The following is a 21,652-nucleotide window of genomic DNA, read 5'->3' on the forward strand; positions in this document are numbered from 1 at the left end:
ATCCTAGCTTTACTGTAGCATCTTTTAAAGAACTACAAAGTCATGTATAGGCAAACAGAGAACAAGGAAAGGAAAAGGTGTGTGCTCTAATGATGGATGAAATTTACATCCACAAGATGACAGGGAACCAGTAGATATATGCACTGGTGAAATTGACGCTCTCGCCATCCAGGCCTTGCTCCTCATGGACCTAAAAAGTGCATGTGATCCTGGATACATGCCATATGCTAAAGCTTCTTCGTAATGCCTTTGCATCTTCTATGGAATTTGAGACAGAAGATGGGAGGAACACGAGGTGAAAAAACTTAACCGTCAGGGGCAAGTCTGTACTGGTACAGATTGTAAAACATCTTTTATAACACATCCTTTGCGTGAAGTCATTTTGTTGATAATCATTCTTTCTCAGTGCATTGTCCACCAAGGTTTAAACATTTTTATTATAATTATTTATAATTCTAACATCATCTGTCACATATTAATAAAAGTAGCAGTCTTCCAGTATAACCTGCTTTCGACGTATAAAGATGTTTGTTTACAAACTGGCATGCTGTTAACTGTCAGGGTCCAGTAATTACTGTACCAGTACGGTACCAGTATACATTGTAGTCATTCTTTCTCAACTCAGTGTCTGCAAAGCTTTAAACGCTTTTTTAAAAACAGATAATTAATCACAATTCTAACATAATTTTAGTCACATGTTCATAAAAGTAGTAGTCTTCAGACACACCCTGATTTTAATGTATTTAAAGTCCTCATAGCGTGTTTGTTTTTTTTTTCTTCCTTCTACGAGCTGGTACAGAAACACCGCAGAGAAGAGGGTGAGGCTCTCTGAGAAACTGAAGTAGCAACAGCGTGACACAACATGCCCTGACCTGTTAACTGGAGTTTTTACTCTTTAATGCAAATCTTTCACCACTAAAACTTTAGGCAGCGCTGCTAATCATATGATGGTCCTTGAGTTAGCTTTGGAAATTCACATGACACAGAGGCCTCTGGACAGGAAAAAGTATTAAGACAACCATGGAAGTATGTGTTTTAGATTAATGCTGTTGAGAACCAGTGATCAGTGGTGTATTTGGACTTCTTTTGGACTTCTTTAGGGTTGGTGAATCTCCCGCACAACTATGAAGATGCAGCAGAAGCTCCAAAAGTTGATTCTGTTCATCTGGACATAACGTTTTGTGGAAGAAACGTTTCTTCACTCATCCAAGTGACTTCTGCAGTCTCAGCTGACTGCAGGTTCACCCAATCTTATAAACAGTACATTTGCATAATGACTGAAACCAGCCGACTGAAAGAACAATGGGCTGGGAGGTGGAGACTCTGTTGTCCTGCTGGGAGACTTCAATGCTCATGTGGGTAACAACAGCGAGTCCTGGAGGGGCGTGATTGGGAGGAACGGCCTCCCTGATCTGAACCCGAGCGGTGTTTTGTTATTGGACTTCTATGCAAATCACAGTTTGGCCATAACGAACACCCTGTTCGAATATAAGAGTGTCCATAAGTGCACGTGGCACCAGGACGCTCTAGGCCGCAGGTCGATGATCGATTTTGTAATCGTATCACCAGACCTGCGACCATATGTTCTGGACACTCGGGTAAAGAGAGGGGCTGAGCTGTCAACTGATCACCACCTGGCGGTGAGTTGGATCAGGTGGCGGGGGAGGATGCTGGACAGACCTGGTGCACCTAAACGCGTAGTGAGGGTGTGCTGGGAACGTCTAGCAGAGGCCCCAGTCCGCGAGATCTTCAACACACACCTCCGGCAGAGCTTCAACAGCATTCCGAGGGAGACTGGGGACATTGAGTCTGAATGGACCATGTTTAGCGTCTCCATTGCCGAAGCTGCTGCATTGAGCTGGGGCCGCAAGGTGGTTGGTGCTTGCCGTGGTGGTAATCCCCGAACCAAATGGTGGACACCAGAGGTGAGGGGAGCCACCAGGCTGAAGAAGGAGTCCTATCGGGCTTGGTTAGCCTGTGGGACTCCGGAGACAGCCGACAGGTATCGACAGGCCAAGCGGAATGCGGCTTGGAGACCGGAGGGTGTGTTCCAACTACAGGGGGATCACACTCCTCAGCCTCTCTTGGAAAGTCTATGCCAGGGTGCTGGAAAGGAGAGTTCGTCCGCTAGTCGAACCTCAGAGACAGGAGGAACAATGCGGTTTTTGTCCTGGTCGCGGAACACTGGACCAGCTCTTTATCCTCTCAAGGATACTTGAGGGTGCATGGGAGTTTGTCCAACCAGTCTACATGTGTTTTGTGGACTTGGAGAAGGCATTCGACCGTGTCCCTCGGGGTGGGAGGTGCTGCGGGAGTATGGGGTGTCTGGCCCATTGCTATGGGCCATTTGATCCCTATACAACCGTTGCAAGAGCTTGGTTCGCATTGCCGGCAATAAGTTGGACTCATTCCCAGTGGGTGATGTGCTCCGCCAGGGCTGCCCTTTGTCACCGATTCTGTTCATAATTTTTATGGACAGGATTTCTAGGCGTAGCCAAGTGGCAGGGGGCTTTCACTTCGGTGGCCTCAGAATCTCAGCCTCAGAATCTCACCTCTGCTTTTTGCGGATGATGTGGTTCTGTTGGCTTCATCGGGTGAAGGCCTCCAGCTCGCACTGGAACGGTTCGCAGCCGAGTGTGAAGCAGCGGGAATGAAGATCAGCACCTCCAAATCTGAGGCCATGGTTCTCAGCCGGAAAAGGCTGGAGTGCCCACTCCGGGTCGGGGATGAGTTCCTGCCCCAAGTGGAGGAGTTCAAGTATCTCGGGGTCTTGTTCGCGAGTGATGGGAGAAGGGAGCCGGAGATCGACAGACGGATTGGGGCTGCAGCTGCAGTAATGCAGACGCTGCACTGGTCCGTCGTGGTGAAGAGGGAGCTGAGTGTAAAAGCGAAGCTCTCAATTTACCGGTCGATCTACGTCCCTACCCTCACCTATAGCCACGAGCTGTGGGTAGTGACCGAAAGAACGAGATCACGGATACAAGCGGCAGAAATGAGCTTCCTCCGAAGGGTGGCTGGCCTCTCCCTTAGAGATAGGGTGAGATGTTCGGCCATCCGGGAGGGGCTCAGAGTAGAGCAGCTGCTGCTCCTCCACATCGAAAGGAGCCAGCTGAGGTGGTTTGGGCATCTGACAAGGATGCCTCCTGGGCGCCTCCGGGGTGAGGTGTTCCGGGCATGTCCCACTGGGAGGAGGCCCCGGGGCAGTCCCAGGACACGCTGGAGAGATTATATCTCTCGGCTGGCCTGGGAACGCCTTGGTGTTCCCCCGGATAAGCTGGAGGAGGTGGCTGGGGAGAGGGAGGTCTGGGCTTCTCTGCTTAGGCTGCTGCCCCTGCGACCCGGCCCCGATAAAGCAGATGAAGATGGATGGAAGATGGATGGCGTCTCAACTGCTCCAATACTCCTGACACATACGGGATCACTACAGGTTTTTGCTTAGGCAGCGGTTGTCCTTCTCTCCTGGATCGGCTGGAGCTTTCTTTTGGCGCCTTCCCAGCTTTGACAAAAGTCCAGCTGGAATAACCACATTTACTCAGGGCTTTCTTGATGTGGTGTTCTTCTTCTTCCCTGGCCGCTGTGTCTGTGGGGATGGTGTTCGCTCTGTGTTGTAGCGTCCTAATGACACCCAGTTTATGCTCCAGTGGATGATGAGAGTCAAACCTTAAATACTGATCTGTATGCGTAGGTTTACGGTACGCATCAGCTCTCACAGTCTAAGAAGGCTAACCTGGCACTTTTCATATCCTCCCTGGTGAATTTGATGTGTTGGTCCACCGAGTTGATGTGATCTGTGAAATGTGGTACGTGCTGAGATTTGATTTTCACCCAGGTGTCATCCACATATCTGAACCAATGGCTTGGTGGTGTTCCAGGGTAGAATAACAAAGCCCTCTTTTCCACTTCTTCCATATACAAATTGGCCACAATGGGTGAAACTGGGGAGCCCATGGCACACCCATGTTTCTCCCTGTAGTACTGACCCTTGTATGTGAAGTCGGTGGAATGAAGACACAGTTCCAAAAGCAAACACACTGAGACAGACCCAAACTTTCGTCCGTAGTTGCTCTGCTTCCACTGCTTCCACTTCTGCAATATTGTTGTTTCAAATTGCTGTTTCTGTGGCTTTGATCAGTTTCACTAGCGGGATTTGTCTCGGTGTGACAGCAAAATTCAACCCTTTAGCAAGGATGTTTTTCTCTGTTTGGGTGAGCTGCTTGTCAGACTAATTCTTCACCCACTTGTCCACATCCTCGATGTCGCATCCTTCTCTCTTCTGGCCACTCTCTGTATTTTGTGGTGGTTTCCGACGTATACCAAGTAAGTCAAACTTCCCTTGTTGCCTGGTCTTAGACTTCTTGTGCTGTGCTAGATGAGCCTTCTCAGTAAAGTCAAACACCTTTTTAAGAGTATTTTCACCTAGAAGCATTGTAAGTCTCTGTCGGATGACTGAGCATGCATCAAGATGCAGCAGAAGTAAAAAACCCAACTACCAACAGATGTGAAACACAGGTGTGTTTTTTTTTATTCCTTTTTTTTTTTTCATTTTCTGTTTCCCTTTATGTAATTTCTGGATTATAGTGGCCAGAAGTTATTTACATACATCCAGTATTCCTATCCTAGAGTCTTGAAGCCAAGCCAAGGAAAAATGGTTCCTGCCCCAGGACAACTTAACCGTCAGGGGCAAGTCTGTACTGGTACATATTGTAAAACGCCTTTTATAACACAGCTATTTCCTGAAGTCATTTCCTAGATAATGATTCTTTCTCAGAGCATTGTTCACCAAGATTTAAACATGTTTTTATAATTGATTATAATTCTAACATAATTTGTCACATATTCACAAAAGTAGCAGCCTTCAGACACAACCTGTTTTTGACATTTAACAAAGATCTTTGTTTACACACTGACATGCTGTTACATTAATATAGCTTCACACGACCACAGATGTACAGCAGAGATTCAGTGTGGACTTTGTAATTACTGAAGAAAACAAAACTGATGAGACCAGGACATAATATAAGCCATTTTAATAAAATAGCATTTCAATATTTTTTGTGAAGAATAAACACAGATGACAGTTTAGAAAGGTTGTTGGGAGCAAGGAAGCAACAAATAAAGAGCATGACAAGAAGTGTGAATGTGTCCTTAAAAAAAAAACAGAAACTCTAACCTTACAAATAAATCAATAATTTCAAAACAAACACCCTCTGCTGTGGCTCTAATGTATGAAAACCTTTCAAAAAACACATATTTGTGTGTGAAAGGTTGCGATGAAAAACTACTTTTCACCTCACAATCAGACAATTAATTCCATAGTGAAAAGAACTACTGAAATTAAACAATTGAGGATGGACACAATGTAAAGAGATAAAACTAGTCCTGCAGCTGCATGGAGATGGAGCTACTTACCCTAACTGACCAATCAACGTTTACAAGATAAATTGCAGGAGTCATTACATTATAGTTCTAAACATTTTAGAAATCCCTACCGTTAAATATCTGTAGGTAAATAAAATTACAATTTTAATTGTAGTTTTAGATAAAATACATCAATATTCCATTTAATTACAGGGGAACTACGCCTTAGTTGTGGGCTGTATTATAAAGTGTTACCATGTTTTTATCTTCTGTGTTAAGTAGACTGATTTTACATGTACTGAAATGTGCTATATAATTGCCATTGTCATCTGGATGAACCATAACTAAGCACATAAAATAAAATGATTAAAATAGATTTGAAATATATGTAGAGTGATGTGATGTAAATCTCTTTCAGTTTTTCCTCAAACTTCTTTGTCAGCCTCAAGATTTGAATCATTACAAGATACATGTCTTACAGAAATAAAAATCCAAAATCACTGGTAATGACATACTCAAACTCAAAGTCAAATATCACCAAACAACTTTTAAAAAGACCAAATGAAAACAAATAAAAAATTACTGAGACCAAATTAGATGTTTGTTTTTTTTTGTTTTTTTGTTTTAATCCGCACTTCCTCTGGGAAAACCTGTTTGTGACCAGGCTTCTGCTGTTTCTACCCAGTCAGCAAATCTGAAACATCCCAGAACAAAGGTTTGACAATGAGCAATAACCAATGGAAATGGAAATAATATAATGTCAACATTTTTTTAAATCCTAATATTGATTGTAAAACTCCTCACCCTAAAGAATACTAATTGCTATAATTAGTTTAACCCTTTAAGACCGACCATAGAACCAAGTCCGCCAGAGCTTATATTATATTTTTACATGCTGTGGAGCCATTTTTGGGAGCTTTTCAAGTTGCTATACATCAATACAACCATTATAGCCCAAATTTTAATAATATGCATGCATTAAGTGCATAGTAATTACATAAATTGCAAAAAAGTGCAATAAACTACAAAGAAATTGAAAATCATTTTTGTTTGTTTAACATATATTTCTAGTTAGAGAAATTTAAGAGGCTTATCCCTCAAAACTGTAAATACAAAAAAGTTGCACAAAATAGTTTCCTACCACAGGAAATTTATTTTGAGTGTCTTCATAGTTTTATTTTTGAAATTGCAATTTGAGTCCTAAGCATCCCAGAAACGACCCAGAAAGTCATAAAGTCAAACATAACTTTTAAAAACACCAGTATAGGCTCATGAGGCCTTGATGGTAAAAAACTAAATTTCCGCGAAAATGACGTCACTTCCGGTTTCGGGCAGGTCATGGCGGACATGCGATAGTTAACCCTTTAAAACCGGTCGGAGCGGGCACGCTCTGTTTTGCGTAACTATTTTTAAATCCCGGTAGCACTGCAACCACGTAAGCTAGCGCAATAATGTTTTTTGCATATGAAACCGTAGGAGTTGTACTTACATCTTATGCCGTCAGCTTGCCCTAGGTCACGGTTTCCTTCCACATATAGCTTTGCAAAAACTGCATAAAAAGCACTTGCAGCAACAAAAACATAATATTCCAGAAACACGCTTTGCCGATCCGATCAGCTGTTCATAACACTTCCTATGTCCATCAGCGTGAACTATCGCATGCCCGCATGACCTGCCTGAAACCGGAAGTGACGTCATTTTCGCGGAAATGTAGTTTTTTACCATCAAGGCCTCATGAGCCTATACTTGTGTTTTTAAAAGTTATGTTTGACTTTATGACTTTCTGTGTCATTTCTGGGATGCTTAGGACTCATATTGCACTGCTGGAAATAGTTTATTTTGATGCATATGCTGCTTTTTTGCAAATTTGCAGTATAATATTTATTTTCGTTTTTCCTGCAGTATATAAAAATTGGTGTATTTCAAAAATAAAACTATGAAGACACTCAAAATAAATTTCCTGTGGTAGGAAACTATTTTGTGCAACTTTTTTGTATTTACAGTTTTGAGGGATAAGCCTCTTAAATTTCTCTAACTAGAAATATATGTTAAAAAAAGCAAAAACGATTTTCAATTTTTTTGTAGTTTATTGCACTTTTTTGCAATTTATGTAATTACTATGCACTTAATGAATACATATTATAAAAATCTGGGCTATAATTGTTGTATTGATGTATAGCAACTTGAAATGCTCCCAAAAATGGCTCCACACCATGTAAAAATATATTATAAGCTCTGGCGGACTTGGTTCTATGGTAGGTCTTAAAGGGTTAAATGTTAAATTGCAGATTCCCCTAAAATGGACCCATTGTAGCCTATGTTGATCAGCATATTTACTTAACATAAATGTTAACACTGTTAAGGACAAAAAATTTTAAAAATATTTATTATAATAACATTGATAACATATTAGGAGTTACCCAGTAAGGGACACTTCATCATCTGGAGTGCCTGCAAGTTGATCATAATGTTTCTTCACCATATCAAGCTCTGTTGAAACATCTGAAAAACAAAACACTTTTTGAATTGTTTCCCCCCAGAGTGTTTCACATAATTATGTGTGTGACTCGGTAATTTATAAGTTAATTTTAAAAAATAGATAGACAAATAGGTAAAACCGCAGTGGTATCAGGTAGAAGATTGCACAGATAAAGAGAAAAGGAATATAATTACAGCAAACTAGCCTGTTTACCTGGAAGTAAGCTCCCATCAGTTTTGAATGAACATTTAATGGATTCCTTCGTAGTTTTCTCCAGAATGTCCAGGATGTTTTCCTATTTTTAAAAAACTAATTACTTATCACAGATAAAAATGTGTTAAAGTCAAATACAATGACATTTAGAATTTTTTCAGACTGGATTAAAAATATAAATGGAAACATAAATTTTTGTATAAGTCTAATCCAGTTGAACATAGAAAAAGCCTTTGGGTGAGCTAAAACAAAATACGGTCATGATATTTCTTCATAAAACATGACAAACCATCAAATCGTGCAACTTCTCCAACATGGTATTTTTTGCCTGCTCAAACATGTCCTTCTTTGAGTGCACATGGTTCTTAATAGTCTCCCTCATGCAGTACAGCATGCCTTCTCCTTTAAATTCTGCAGCCTCTACAATAAGACAGAAAGCTTCAAATTTCTCATGCCGAATAATGATGAACATAAATATGCGTTTTAGTGCCATGTATTGAATCTCTGATCTTATCTCTTACTGCAGTAGCCTTCTTCCATAATGTTCTCAATTGTCTCTGTCAGACTGCTGTAGACTTTTTTCTTCTGTTTCCGGATGATTCTGTTCAGTTTTGCCTTCATTTTTTCTTCCTTAGAGACAAAACATGAAATATGGATCAACATCATTTTAAATCACAATTCACAAAACTAATATTAACTTTTTCATGTTTTATTTTACTGTACTTTACTGTTTGAATTGATGTATAGGAAAGTTTCATCTCTTACCTCTGTCTTGAGAAATCTGAGCTGCAGTTCAGTATTTTTGTACTTTTCAATCAGAGAATCAGTGTTAAGTGAAAATGTCTTGATGACTCCATTGAATGCTCCACATTCTGAGTCATTTCTAAAACATGTAAAAAATTTGGTTAATAATGAAAGAAGTGGCAATTTTATAATCATTATGTTAAAAACGTGGTATGTAATAAATTAAATATTTTGGATAATATTATGTGACTGTTTAGAACTTTTTTTTTTTTTATTACAGGAAGGTCTTTCTGAATTCTTCATCAATGCTGTCAGTCAGACATGAAGCCAACTTCATGTTAAGGTTAATTAGCTTCCCTTTTTTTGGTTTGTAGACACCACCATTCTCAACAACCTGCTTCAGTACCCCACAAAAACCACTGTTCCTTCCCTGGAACACAAAACAATTATTTAAATATATATATTTGTGTAAAATGTGTTTTTTGTTACAACTAGAGTTAAAATACATACTTGATACAAGAAATTCTTGAGTTTTTCTCCATATGAACGTTTTGATTTCTCAATGCCATCAGCAAGACATTTTTCGAAAGCCAGAAAGGTCTTTTCCATTTCTTTTCTGACATTATCAAGTTGGAGGATCATGATTATCTCAAGTTTTGCACAAATCCTGCCTTTTTTATCACCCTGAAAAATATTTGAAGGGATAAAACCATAAAAAATACTTGTCGTTTCTTATAGATTTATGAACTTCACATGGTTTTAAAAGTCACTCTCCTTGAATAATGAACCTGAGAAGTAAAATAGAACAGCAAAAATACATGAATCAATCGATCACTTAATAACTCATAAATTAATAAATAAACAAAAAACAGAATTGTAAACACAAAGACAAATGAAAAATGCCAACATGTAAGCGAATGTTGTTGTGTATCTTTTTACTTGACTTTACCACTCCTCTGGAGTTGGCTCCTTGAATCAAAGACAGAATCCCATAAGCTCCATTAACATAGTTTATTGTCTCAGAGTGACAGTCATTGAGCTCTTGCAACAATCCCTGAAGTTTGGTTATTTCTGTTAAGAAATTTCAGTGCCACAGTTTAACATTACATACTATAATTCAAAATAAATAATTCTTCTTTCAGTCAGAGCAAACTAAAACAACATGTGCACTGAGACTTCACCTACCAGTTTCTTCTGGACTTAGATGCTTCCCTTTTAGGAACTCTTTGGAGCTCACTGTGAACACTCTGAAACTGTCATCATGGAAATGTTTCTGCGGAAAAATGATTTAATTTTAAAGCATCCTTGCAACTGTGGAGAGTCTGTATTATTTTCTATCAGCCTATAAAACTCACCTTAATCTTGCTTCGTTTGTTGAATTTTTTCCTTACTCCATCCTTGGCTTGCAGGTTTCTTTTAACTATTCGATCATGGATATCAGCTGATGAACTACAAGAAATGTGCAAATATGTACTGTTACCATCATCACTATTATCATCACCATCATTAATCTGGGGCAGGCTGGATGGTTTTGTTTTATTCTTGGCCTTTTTTGGTGAAATGTGTAAAATCTCCCTTTCTTACCAAGCTGAGCTTTCCCTGACTGCTGCACACCTGCCACTCATTGTTAACACGTAGATCGTATTTAAAGACTGGCTGTGGCAATGTTTCTCTGCCTGATGGTGCTGGTACTCCAGTTTGTTGCATTCTAGTCTTAAATGTGTAGTCTGGTTAATATCCTCTCATGCTCCTACTTACTACCCTGGGTTGTCAGAGTCTCTTACCAAAATACTTACCTGTTCACTACAGACTCCCTCTTAGCCGTGTTTGTAAACATAGTAAGAAGAACTCCTAATTTCTCTAAAAACATTTGATTTTGTTTCGTCCCTGCGAGTTATTGGATACTCTCGCTAATACACCAGTTCATTTTATATTTTTTTTCATTGTAATTAAACCTCTTAAGTTTCAGTTGTGCGAGTCTGCCTTGCAGGTCCAGTCATTTATGATAAAATGACTTTAATTGTTTAATGCATTTCTCTTTAAAAAAACAAACAACTTCCAAATATGGGAGATTGGTAGCATTTATTCGTAAAGCACTCGGAGAAAGGCCAGCATGTTTTATTTGGATCGTGACATCAACACGCTGACATGCTTACATAGAAATGTTTTTTTTTGTCACAGCAACTACTTTAACTTTGTTGCTGAAGGACAGTGTAATGCTACTTATTCTTTACAATGTAGAATTCTTGAATTACTCGACTGTAAGGACCAGGATATGCATGATTTCCAATAATATCATACATTATGTGCAACATACATTAAAGCTGCCATAATGTCATTTGCATCACTTTCTCCTGCTGCTCTCCTGTTATTACTCACCCTCTTCTCTCTTGCTGTCCCTCTAGAACTAAAAAATTCCACTGCCTGTCCCATTATCCGCTATTCTACTCTGGCCAGGAAATTCTCTGTTCATTACTCAGTCCACCATCTTCAACTTTATAAAACTGTAACTGCCTATGAGACTCCCTTTGAGCCAAATGTTCTGCATTCATTACAACAAAGGCTCAACCCTGTGCTTCATTCTTTGTCTAGCCTGGGTTTATCTTACATGGAAACACCCTGTAGTTGGTCAGTATGCAAAATTTACTTACAGATCATCTGAATTATCAAGAAGATCAGACTTGTTGCAGATAAAATGAATTTGCTGACATTTGCCACCATTTCCAATCAGACTACTGACACTTTCCAGGATCTCCCAGGCCTCTTTCTCTGATGCTGCTCGGTTAATTTCAGTCACAATCCACACAGTAGAACAATCTCCAACAATCTGAAAGGAGAATAACATGTCTCAGTGCTTCATTGAAAGATGACTGTTTACAGACAACACAGTATAAGCAAAGAGCAGTAGATATGAATTACCCCTTTCCACATCTGATCTCTGCTCTTGTTACAGTCACCATTTCCAGGAAGGTCCACAAGTGTGACATGCTGGAGAAAAGGATTGTTTGGCACCCTGACAGTCACACACTTCACTAGTGGCCAAAACCACTTTTTTCCTTCATCACCTTCTCCTTGTTTTGACTCACTTCTTGTGTACTTGACAAATTGTGCAGAAAGTTCATTAGCCTGCAATAAAAAACAAAAGTAAAAAGCTTAAGGAAATTTGATCACTAAAAGTCGAGTCATTCGTTTTTAATCTCAAATTTAAATTATTACATCGTGTCATGGTTCTGGGTCATTTTGACCCAGCATTTTCAGTTTCTTGTGTTTTGGTGTTTTTTCCACATTATGGTTTATTTTCTGATTCATTAGTTGTCCTGTTTTGAACATTATAATCCTGTTATCCAGTGTTATTCTGGTTAAGAGTTTTGTTCTTAGTTTGAGTTCAGTGTCTAGTCTGTGCCTGTCATGTTTCCTGTTTTACTTTGAAGGTCCATGTCTCATGTTAGAGTGTCCAGTGTTATCCTCTCCTGTGTTGTCATTATGTTTCATTCAGGTAAGCTGTGTCCTCATGTGTCACCACTTCCCCTGATCACGTCATGTATGTATTTAAGTCCTCTGTCACCCTTTGTCGTGTTATCTGTGTTACCCACTCCATATTTGGTCATAGTTTATTGTAAGATTTAAGACTGTTAACAACAATAAATCAAAGACTGTTGTTTCAAATAATTTTTTTCATGGCAGAAAGAATTTTGAATCCATCTTTGGTGAATCAGTGTTTTCCAAGCCTTGTCGTGTGAACTCAGACACTGTAATTTCAAACACTATGATTTGTGGTGGTAGAAAAGTCTAGCTTATATTGAATGTGTCAGTGTTTTCTGCGCCACCTCCTCTGCCTCCAGTCTCTGTGCCCAGGGCAGCTAGGGCCTGGCCTTTCCTTCACCTGTACCAGTTCCTCGGGTGAGGGCAGCACCCTTCCAATAGCCAAACCCATCTGTTCTCTGATTGGATTGTTAAATTTGTGATTGACATGACATTGGCCAATCAGATGAAAGGAAGAAAAATAGGGTCAAAATTCATACTTGTAACTTGAAACTTGAGTGTAGAGTTTCACACGTATTTTTTCTCACACAAATCTTTTTTGCACTCACACAAATTCTTTTTACACATACAAATCCTGATTTACAAATACAAAACTGATTTACAAGTGCAAAATATTTATGACCACAATTTGAGCCCATACTGCCAGGGCACAGTCTGTCTCCACACCTGTACCTAATCCTCGGGTGGGAGCGGCTAGTGTTCAGAAGGTGCCTGCACCCATTCCTGTCTCCGCTGGAAGCTCAATTGAGCCCGTCCAGCTGTTTTCCTTGTGTTCTTAAGGCTCAGAAGGCTTAGCTCAGCCACCATTACAACCACCATCACTACCATCTGTAGATAACAGTGACGTTATGTTTGTCCATACTGCCTGCCGTTGCTGCAGTTACGGAGGTTTCCAGGAGATGTTGCTGTGGTTCTAACTTGGCTATGGCAGTGCTTCCTGTTACCTGTGTGCGAACGTTCATGTTGGCTGCTAATTAACACCTGGCATACAGTTACAACTGACTGGTTATTGTAAGCAAACCTACACCATCATTACTACAACCGCTACAACCTCTACTGCAGTCCATAGTTCAGTCAGTAGCTCAGTTATTAGCTCATTCACTTGCTTTGCCACCAGTTCAGGCTCCAGTGTTGTCACCAGCCCTGTTACCTGTTCAGTTCTCGGCATCAGACATTAGCTCTGTTTCCAGGTAACTCATTAGCTCAGTCACCAGTGAAGTCAATTACTCAGCCACCTGTTCAACCACCGCCCTCATCTGCTGAGAGCTCTGAATCCTCTCAGCCTCCCTCTGCTGCTTCCCCTGGGAGCTCTGCCAGGCGTCTCAGTTTTCTGTTTTTGCTGAGAGCCTGTTCGAGCCTCCCCAACGGTCCACAGCAGCTTTCACTGAGTGCTCTGCTGGGTTGTCTCAGCCTCCTGTCTCTGCTGAGAGCTTGTGCGAGCTGTCCACACACTCTACAGCAGCCCCCACCGACGGCACAGGCAAGCTCATCCTGCCCTCAATGGACTATGTGTTGCTGCAGCCTGACAGGCAACCCGAGCTGGCTGGCTGTCTAACGCAGCTCCAGATAGCTTCGTCTCAGCCAGGGGTTTCTGTACCATCTGGCCTTTCATCTGTTCTAGCTGGGGGTTAAGGAGAACCCAGCCAGCATCACGTCATATCAGCTGGAGGGTCTGAGGAGCCTGTCCAGCCATTAGTGCTGGCATCAGCAGCTTCTACTCTGTTGCCTGCTGCACCGCCACCTGCTCCTGCTGTTGCGTCTGATACAACTCAGCCTGCACCACCTTGCTGTCGCTGGCCACATTCCAGGCCACTGGCTAGATTTCTTCCTTGTCATGGACAGCTTTCTGAACTCAGTCACTGCCACCATCTTTCACTTGGCCAGCCTTGGGACCTGCTCTGTCGCCGCCGCTACCTTCCGCGTGGTCAAGCTCCGGAACTGTTTCCATGCCGCTGCTGCTTTCCACACAGTCGGCCCCCTGAACTTCTGGATTTTGGGAGTTCTGTGATGTTGGCTTCTGAGACGGCCCCCTGAACCTTTGATTTATGGACCTTTGTGCTGCTGACCCCTGAGGTGATTCTGAACTGCTCCCTGTGCTCCAGTGTTTTTTGTGGACATTTTGTTTTGGTTTCAACAGCTAGTATTACTATTAGCAGAAACTACTTCATGTGGGCATTTTGCACAGTTGTCCACCACTTTGAGACATTAATAAGCTACTTTAGGCTGTTCCCTTATTTACAAGGGGTCACTACAGTGGATCACTTGGCATGTTTTGACTGTCAGGGTTTTACACCACTTTATGCCATTCTTGATGCAATTGACTATCAGACAGTGATTCACTAAAGTTTATGGCCACTTTGAATGAGTCTTTGCTAACTTTGCTCAGCAGTGAATTTAAAACCAGGCATATTAAAACAGGTAAGAGTTGATTAAAATAGGAATCTGTTGTGTGAAGAGGTAAGGGTTTATACTGCGATTTAAAAAAAAATAAAAAATAATGCTCTACATAATACCTGGACCAGTCTTGGATCCTGTTAACCACAGTTATTACAAGAGCAGATAAGTTTTTTCTTCATTTAGATGTGATCATTTAGATGTGATCATCTAAATGTCATTGTGGGATCTCAGTAGGATCTGTTTTGTTGTAATCACTGGATCTTATTTTTAGTGTGTTTTGTTTTTTGGACTTTTGAATCTATGCTGAATTATTTTTTCAGAAATGAGTTATGTTTCTACTTCTTAGTTTTTTGTTAATTTCTTCAGTTCACTTTTTTGTCCAGGTTGTCCTAGTTTCACCTGTGAAGACCACAGGTGAAACTAGGACAGCATCCCCAGTATTTAGTCTATCATGGCTCTGTTATAGTCAGTCTGGAACACAGCGGAGTTGTTCAGTGCTGACGCTCACAGTGCAACACTTGCAAGAATGCTTCCTATAAAGTAATATGAGAGTTTTTGTCTTACTGATTCATATGTCAACATCTTCCGCCTGGATTGGAGAAATTCTGGAATTTCTTTGAAATATTTGCTGTCCATGAGGTTTTCAGAGGACTTCTCATTCCATTCTTCTCCATAAAGTGCTGACAGCTTTTCAACAGCATCATGATAATAATCATCTTCCTTTTCCTGATTTTTATTATTGTCAAGAAACTGACGAAATGACCACAACTCATCACGCCACTCCTACAAAAATAGATGACATGCCATTTATTGAGGCATGTACCCAACCCTATGCCCCAAGAACTGGACTGTAACACATGATTTTGCTTAAAGTACAAATCTAACTTTGGGAATTCATTTTACCTCTTTTGTGATGAACTCAATTTCTGCTTCATACTTTGAGCTATGTGTGTTAGCTTCCACTTTGATCATGACTGAGGTGCAGGCATTGACACTTCCTGAGGGTAAAAGATTCTTCTCTTTGATGATGGCATTTATCAAAGAGCTCTTTCCAGCCCCAGTTTTACCAAAGACACCAACCAGCTCCCTCTTGTCTGTCTCCAAATCACTGATCTTTTTCCTGTTGAACGAGATTTTAAATATGGGTTAAATGGTTCAGTCATGATAACATTTTAAGCATGCATTAAAAAAAAAAAACAGTTTAAAAGACAGTTACAATGGTAATAATGGTAGTTATTATCAAATGAATTATCACTACATATTTCAGTTTTATACACTTGTGCCACCAATTGTTTACTGTATGTTGTTTTGATCCACACCTTCCTTTTTGTGTCACCTAAACTGAAAATGTTTTCCCAAAGAGTTGGTAGATGCCAGGTACAGCAGAAAATGTAGTTAAGTCACCAAAACTTCCTAAAAATATCAGTCTTTGTTGGTCTTAGTTTGGATGGTTTGTTTTACTACTGAATCATTCCGTCAACTATAACTGTACAGCTGTAAGTCAAAAGTATAACGTGAAAAAACTAAACAAAGAACCGACACGTCAAACAGACTGACACAAGAAACAAATTGGTGAATATTGAATCAAAAGGGTTCATGTACAGGCAACACGATGACTTGATGTTTGGCACTGTTGTCTCACACCACTATCGGGGGCCTTTTTGTTTTGAGTTTACGTGTTCTCTCCATGTTTGCCTCGGTTCTCTGCAGGTACTCTGGCTTTCTCCAACAGTCCAAATACGTGCAATTAGTGCATTTAGGTTAATTGGTGACTCTAAAGCCTCATCGATGTGGTTATTCATTCCTGTGACTGTATCTTGGTGTAACCATTGTGACATTCATAAAGTTTAATTGGATTAAATTACACATAACTAGTAGCTTCTGAGGATGTTTTATAGACATTTTTGCTTTCTTTAAAAACAATCTGTCTTTGATCTGTTTGTGAAACTGTCACATGAACAGGAGTGGAACCAGGCCCATTCATTACAAAATATGAAAAGAAAAATACTCACTTTAAGAAAGCACTGAGTTTGTCTTGGTCATTTAGTCTGGCATGTACAAATTTCATGATGCTTTTCACATCAGAAAATATGATTGCTTCTGTGGACATAAAAGTAAAGAACTATTTGGAAGGAATTATAGACTAGAATAAACAGAAAATGTAAAATCTCATTTTAAAAATACAAACAAAACTGTGTGAATCAAAGTATATCAGGAGCATAATGTGACCACTTACCAATCAAACTTAGTATACCATGCATCATGTGACTGTTAAATTTTGACAACAGCCCAAAGAAAAAGTAATTTCTAGCATCAAAGATGATGTTGGACAAATTGTGCTGGCTTAAACTGTGACACTGTTTAGAAAGAAACATAAATACCTTCAAATCCTGGCATAGACAGACGCTGTCGCTTAGCTGGTGACTGCAACCTGCTGGGGTCACTTTGAAGGTCTGATTTTCTCTTTCCTGATTGGATGAAAACAACAAAAAAAATAAGAACAAAAAACACATTTCTCTTAGCATTGAAAGTTATTCTTAGTAAAGTTATGTAGATTGAAAGGCATCAATATTTTTTGCAAACACAGAATAATATGAGATGCAATAAATACGATGCATGTGTCTCACCTGTATCACTTGTGGATGGCAAGACCTGAGGATGAATATGAGTTATACAGGAAATTATCACTTGCATTGGCATTGTTCTTTAACAAAATTTGAAGGACATTAACGTACAAGTTTTACAATCAACAAACCTAAATGCAGTTATGTTTTCAACCAGAAGATTGGTGAAGAATACATTATAAATTACCTTTTTCTTAGTAAACATCTGTGATTCTACAAGACAATTCTTTTGCATAATTAAGTCCCGGTCCCAAAGACCTACAGAGACGGTTGGCGAACCCCCTAGCTAGGGCAAAATGTATATTCACCAACCCCCTATGAATTAAGTTTTTAGATTCAGTCATTTATTGGTTTCTGTAGAGAGTGGTCAGTCTCTGTAGACCAGAGAATGGAGCTTTACTTTGTCTCAGGTATTGGCTCATATGTCTGAAATTCAGTATAACCCTTACCTTAACCAAACCAGCTGCTTGTTCATGTTCCTGTTTACACTGCAGATAAAAAGTGCAAAGCCGAATACAACACTGAGCACTTAAACATGTATTGAAATTGTATTTGTCATATAGATACTAAATCTCAAGGAAACAAAACAATTTTTAACTTACTTGAAAAGGAATGACTGTTTCCTGGTTTGAGTTTTGTTCTCCCTACCACAATCAAAACAATTCAAATCCATATTAGTACAGAATTAAAAAAAAATATGCTAAATATTGTTACCAGTATTGGGCAAAATGCTTTGAAAAGGTAATTAGTTATAGTTACTTCTTCAAAAAAAGTATTTAATTAGTATCTGGGTTACAATATTATAAAAGTAAGTTATTACTTGGAAAAGTAACTATTGCATTACTTTAAATAATGCTTAAGGTGGATGAATCATCAAATTGCTAAATCTAAATGAATTTTCATGACTTTTAAGTGTTTGGGGGGGATTTTTTTTCCTTTGGATTATTAATTAAAACCAAGGACAGAAATAATAAAATGATAAGTCGCTATCACTTCTACTTGTAGTTTAAGTATAGTAACTGTACAGTATCCCTTTCACAGTTAACACTAAAGGGTAATTACATTCAATCAAATCTGAGCCATGATATATTCTGGATGTTTGTTTCGATTACAGTAAATGTTGTTATGACTGTTTAAAGCAGCGGCATTTACCCTGAGGGCCAGGTTGCCTTTTTGATGAATCCAGGAGTAACAAAGAAACCGAAACTGGTATCCCGAAAAGTTCATTGTTTTTAGTTGGAGAAACGTTTCGTCACTCATCCAAGTGACTTCTTCAGTCTCAGCTGACTGCAGGTTTCACTTGTTTTACCAAGGTAGGTATCCCCGACAGAATTTGTTTCCCTTGCATCGGGAGCGTTCGCTGGGCAGGGAGAGCGGATCCAACTGATTCCGCCTCCATTACAACCAACTTAGACGTGGATGAACAGTTTTAGTGAAAAAGTGAAAAATGAGTGTCATTACATTACCGTTCAGTTTGTCGGTTACAACAGAAAATGATACATTTATTGTTCTCAGGTGTTATATTTCAATAAACCAAGGACATTTTGACTGATAATTATTTGTATCCTTGTGTAATTGTAGACAGCTAAAACCTCCGAAATTTCAGGAGCCATAAGTCATTATTAGAAGAGTTTCAGAACTAAATATCAAGAATGTGTCCTTCCAACGCAGGGGGAACCTACCTTGGCACGGAATTTAAGCTGTTATAAATTCGGTGACAGATTTTAAATGACATTAAAATCTGTCAAAAACAGGTCAATCATATATCTCACGAAGAACATCAAGTGATTTAGAGATCATTCCTATCACAAAGTAGCTGCTGTCGTCAATTTTTGGCAAATTAAATGTTATATATCCTTTATTTATCTGGATAAAAAGTAAAGGACAATTGAAGTGTTTTTTCCAGGAGAGAGCTAGCCAAAAGCAGCAAATATAACAACTATAACATCACAGTTCTATATATATATATATATATATATATATATATATATATATATAAAAAGAACTGGATTGATGACAATATGGGTAAAAATACGCATAAAGTCATAAAGATACTAAGAAAACAGATAATTTCTTTATTTGATATACATAACCCCTTCATAAACCCTGTTGACTAAAGTGTAATTACTGATTCAAGTAAATATACTAGACGTAAAAAAAACATAAAAAAAAAAAAACATTGAAAAACACTCTTTGACGGACGCTCACCTCCCCTGCCGGCGATCTTGCTCCCATGCGGCAACCACAGAACCGGCAACGTTGGTCTTGTGAGGAGAGTTTCAGCCGGTCTAGATGGGGCAGATTCGCAGCAGCCCCAAACTGAGCCAAAAAGTTTTGTAGCACCCGTGTCTGCTGCTCAGTCTGGGCCTGCAGGTCTTCCAGATGACGCCGGTACACTACCGCCTGCTGCTGCTGCAAGGTCGCCAATTCGGCCATCATTTGAACCAGTATCTGAGCTGACTGGAGGTTCTGTGGGTTTGACATATCGTAGCGGCAAGCTGGGCGCCACTGTAACACTCTTGTTACTGATCCCCGTTACGACGCGCGCACACACAAGGAGACAGTTCTGCGTCACGTTTCAATAATCCTCTTTATTCAATTCTCAACTCAAAGCCACTCGTTTCACACACTCCAACTCTCACTGCTACAGCTCTCTCACTTCGCTCTCAGCTCTCCGGGCCCCAGCAGTTCCTAAAATAGGGAGAAATGTAATCAGCGTGACAGGTATCAGCTCTTTCTCCCAGCCTCCCTTGCCGCTGTCACCTGAACTCGCTGCTCCACCCCTCAACTGGTGCTAAACCACAAACCACACCCCACCGCAAACGAAAATCACTATTTTCGTTTGTGGCGGAGTGTGTCGTTTTCGTTCAACTATTAGCGCACCATAATAGTTCTAAAACAAATTCACCTGTAAGTGACATTTTTCAGAAGAAAGGTAGCAAATGTTAAAGCATTTAATTAATTAATATCACTCTAGGTCCAGCTCTTGTGATCAATTTGTCGATTTCCTGATCATCAAGATGATACAGACTATTAAGACTATTCCTACTATTTAGTAGGAATAAGGATTATTCATAAAATTAGTTCAGAAATACCTTTTTAAAGGAGTTCTGCATTGGTGTATAAATTGAATGCATTTTAATTCTCTGTGTTTTAAACAAACTGCTAAGAGTTTTTACACCAAATGAGAAAAGCAAGAGAAAAGCTCTGTTTCATGGTTAATATTACATGAAAGTATCAATATATGTACCCACAATAAATGAAATATGTTAAACAAAACAAATGTAATGATTTACTTTCAAATGTCACTATCCTTTCACTTAGTTTCCATTCAGTCAGTTTTCTTTGCACAAAATCATCCATGACCAAGATTCAAAACTGAAAGATGAATTGAAATTTCAGATAAACCACTCCTACTTTATAAATTAGGCCTTTCAGCTGAAATTGAACGAGTAGAGCAGTTACATAGATGCACAGATTGATCAGAACTTCAATTTTGTTAGTGTACTCAGCTGTTTGGTCATGCCGAAAATGGTCAGTTATGGAGGATGAAATTAGCAGGCAAAAGGAGAAGTGCAACAACCAGCATGATTAAAGAAAAACAGATTCAGATTTTTTTTTTAAAAAAGAAGCTAGACATGAATGGTTCTATTGGAGCAAAAGACTGTCTGTCAGAAAGCAAGTAAAACCTGACCTGCACATGTACAGACACTGATCAGGGAATGAGAAAAGCAGGGAGGGCTGACGAGAATGGCTGGATCATTGTTGTCTGTATGGCAAAGTTCAAATGAGTTAAAGGGGTTAAGTAGAAAAAGAAACAAAAAACTTTGCAAAATGACTATATGAAATAATAATAATCAAGAAGAAAAAGTAAAACCACTTACAACAGTAACAATGACTTTTGTGACAAACAGAGGTGCTGTTTGAACATACTCAGATTATTCTCATGTACTTATTTCAAGAAAAACACACATTGTTGGCAAAATAGAACAACTATCCTTCTTCCAAAGCTGCTTAGATAGATATGCACTGTCAAATGATGCTTATATTTAACTCTGTGAAGAATAAACATATAAAATATGCCACAAAACTAACCCTTTCAAGATAACAGACAAATAACTACTCTGGGCAGTCACACATAAAGCAAGGTCAAAAAGGCTGCTGGAAGCAAAAAGTGTCATGTTCTTAATGAAAGAGCACAACAACAAAACTGAGTGATTTTTAGTTTCTGATAAAAAGAAAATGAAACTGAACTAAAGATCAAATCTTACTACCTTTCTATTTACATGTTTTC

At 39.4% G+C, this 21,652-nt stretch overlaps 1 protein-coding gene across 1 annotated transcript; it reads right to left on the reverse strand.

Moving 5' to 3' along the window:
- Nucleotides 1–5,081: 5,081 nt before the first annotated feature.
- Nucleotides 5,082–20,097, reverse strand: LOC308411154 (nuclear GTPase SLIP-GC-like). The gene is made up of 21 exons (XM_080904925.1): nt 19,567–20,097; nt 17,961–18,002; nt 17,808–17,846; nt 17,362–17,386; nt 17,116–17,202; nt 16,747–16,834; nt 15,638–15,854; nt 15,299–15,517; nt 11,714–11,920; nt 11,446–11,621; nt 10,150–10,243; nt 9,980–10,067; nt 9,744–9,865; nt 9,305–9,478; nt 9,073–9,224; nt 8,816–8,933; nt 8,572–8,680; nt 8,340–8,470; nt 8,051–8,132; nt 7,779–7,860; nt 5,082–6,052 (listed from the first exon to the last, which is right to left on the reverse strand). Exons 1-21 carry the CDS (start codon nt 19,840–19,842, stop codon nt 5,983–5,985), a joined length of 2,598 nt encoding a protein of 865 aa, XP_080761051.1. The 5' UTR covers nt 19,843–20,097; the 3' UTR covers nt 5,082–5,982.
- Nucleotides 20,098–21,652: the final 1,555 nt, after the last annotated feature.

Source organism: Rhamphochromis sp. 'chilingali' (genome assembly GCF_963969265.1).
Source record: "Rhamphochromis sp. 'chilingali' genome assembly, chromosome: 15".
Taxonomy (NCBI): Eukaryota; Metazoa; Chordata; class Actinopteri; order Cichliformes; family Cichlidae; genus Rhamphochromis; species Rhamphochromis sp. 'chilingali'.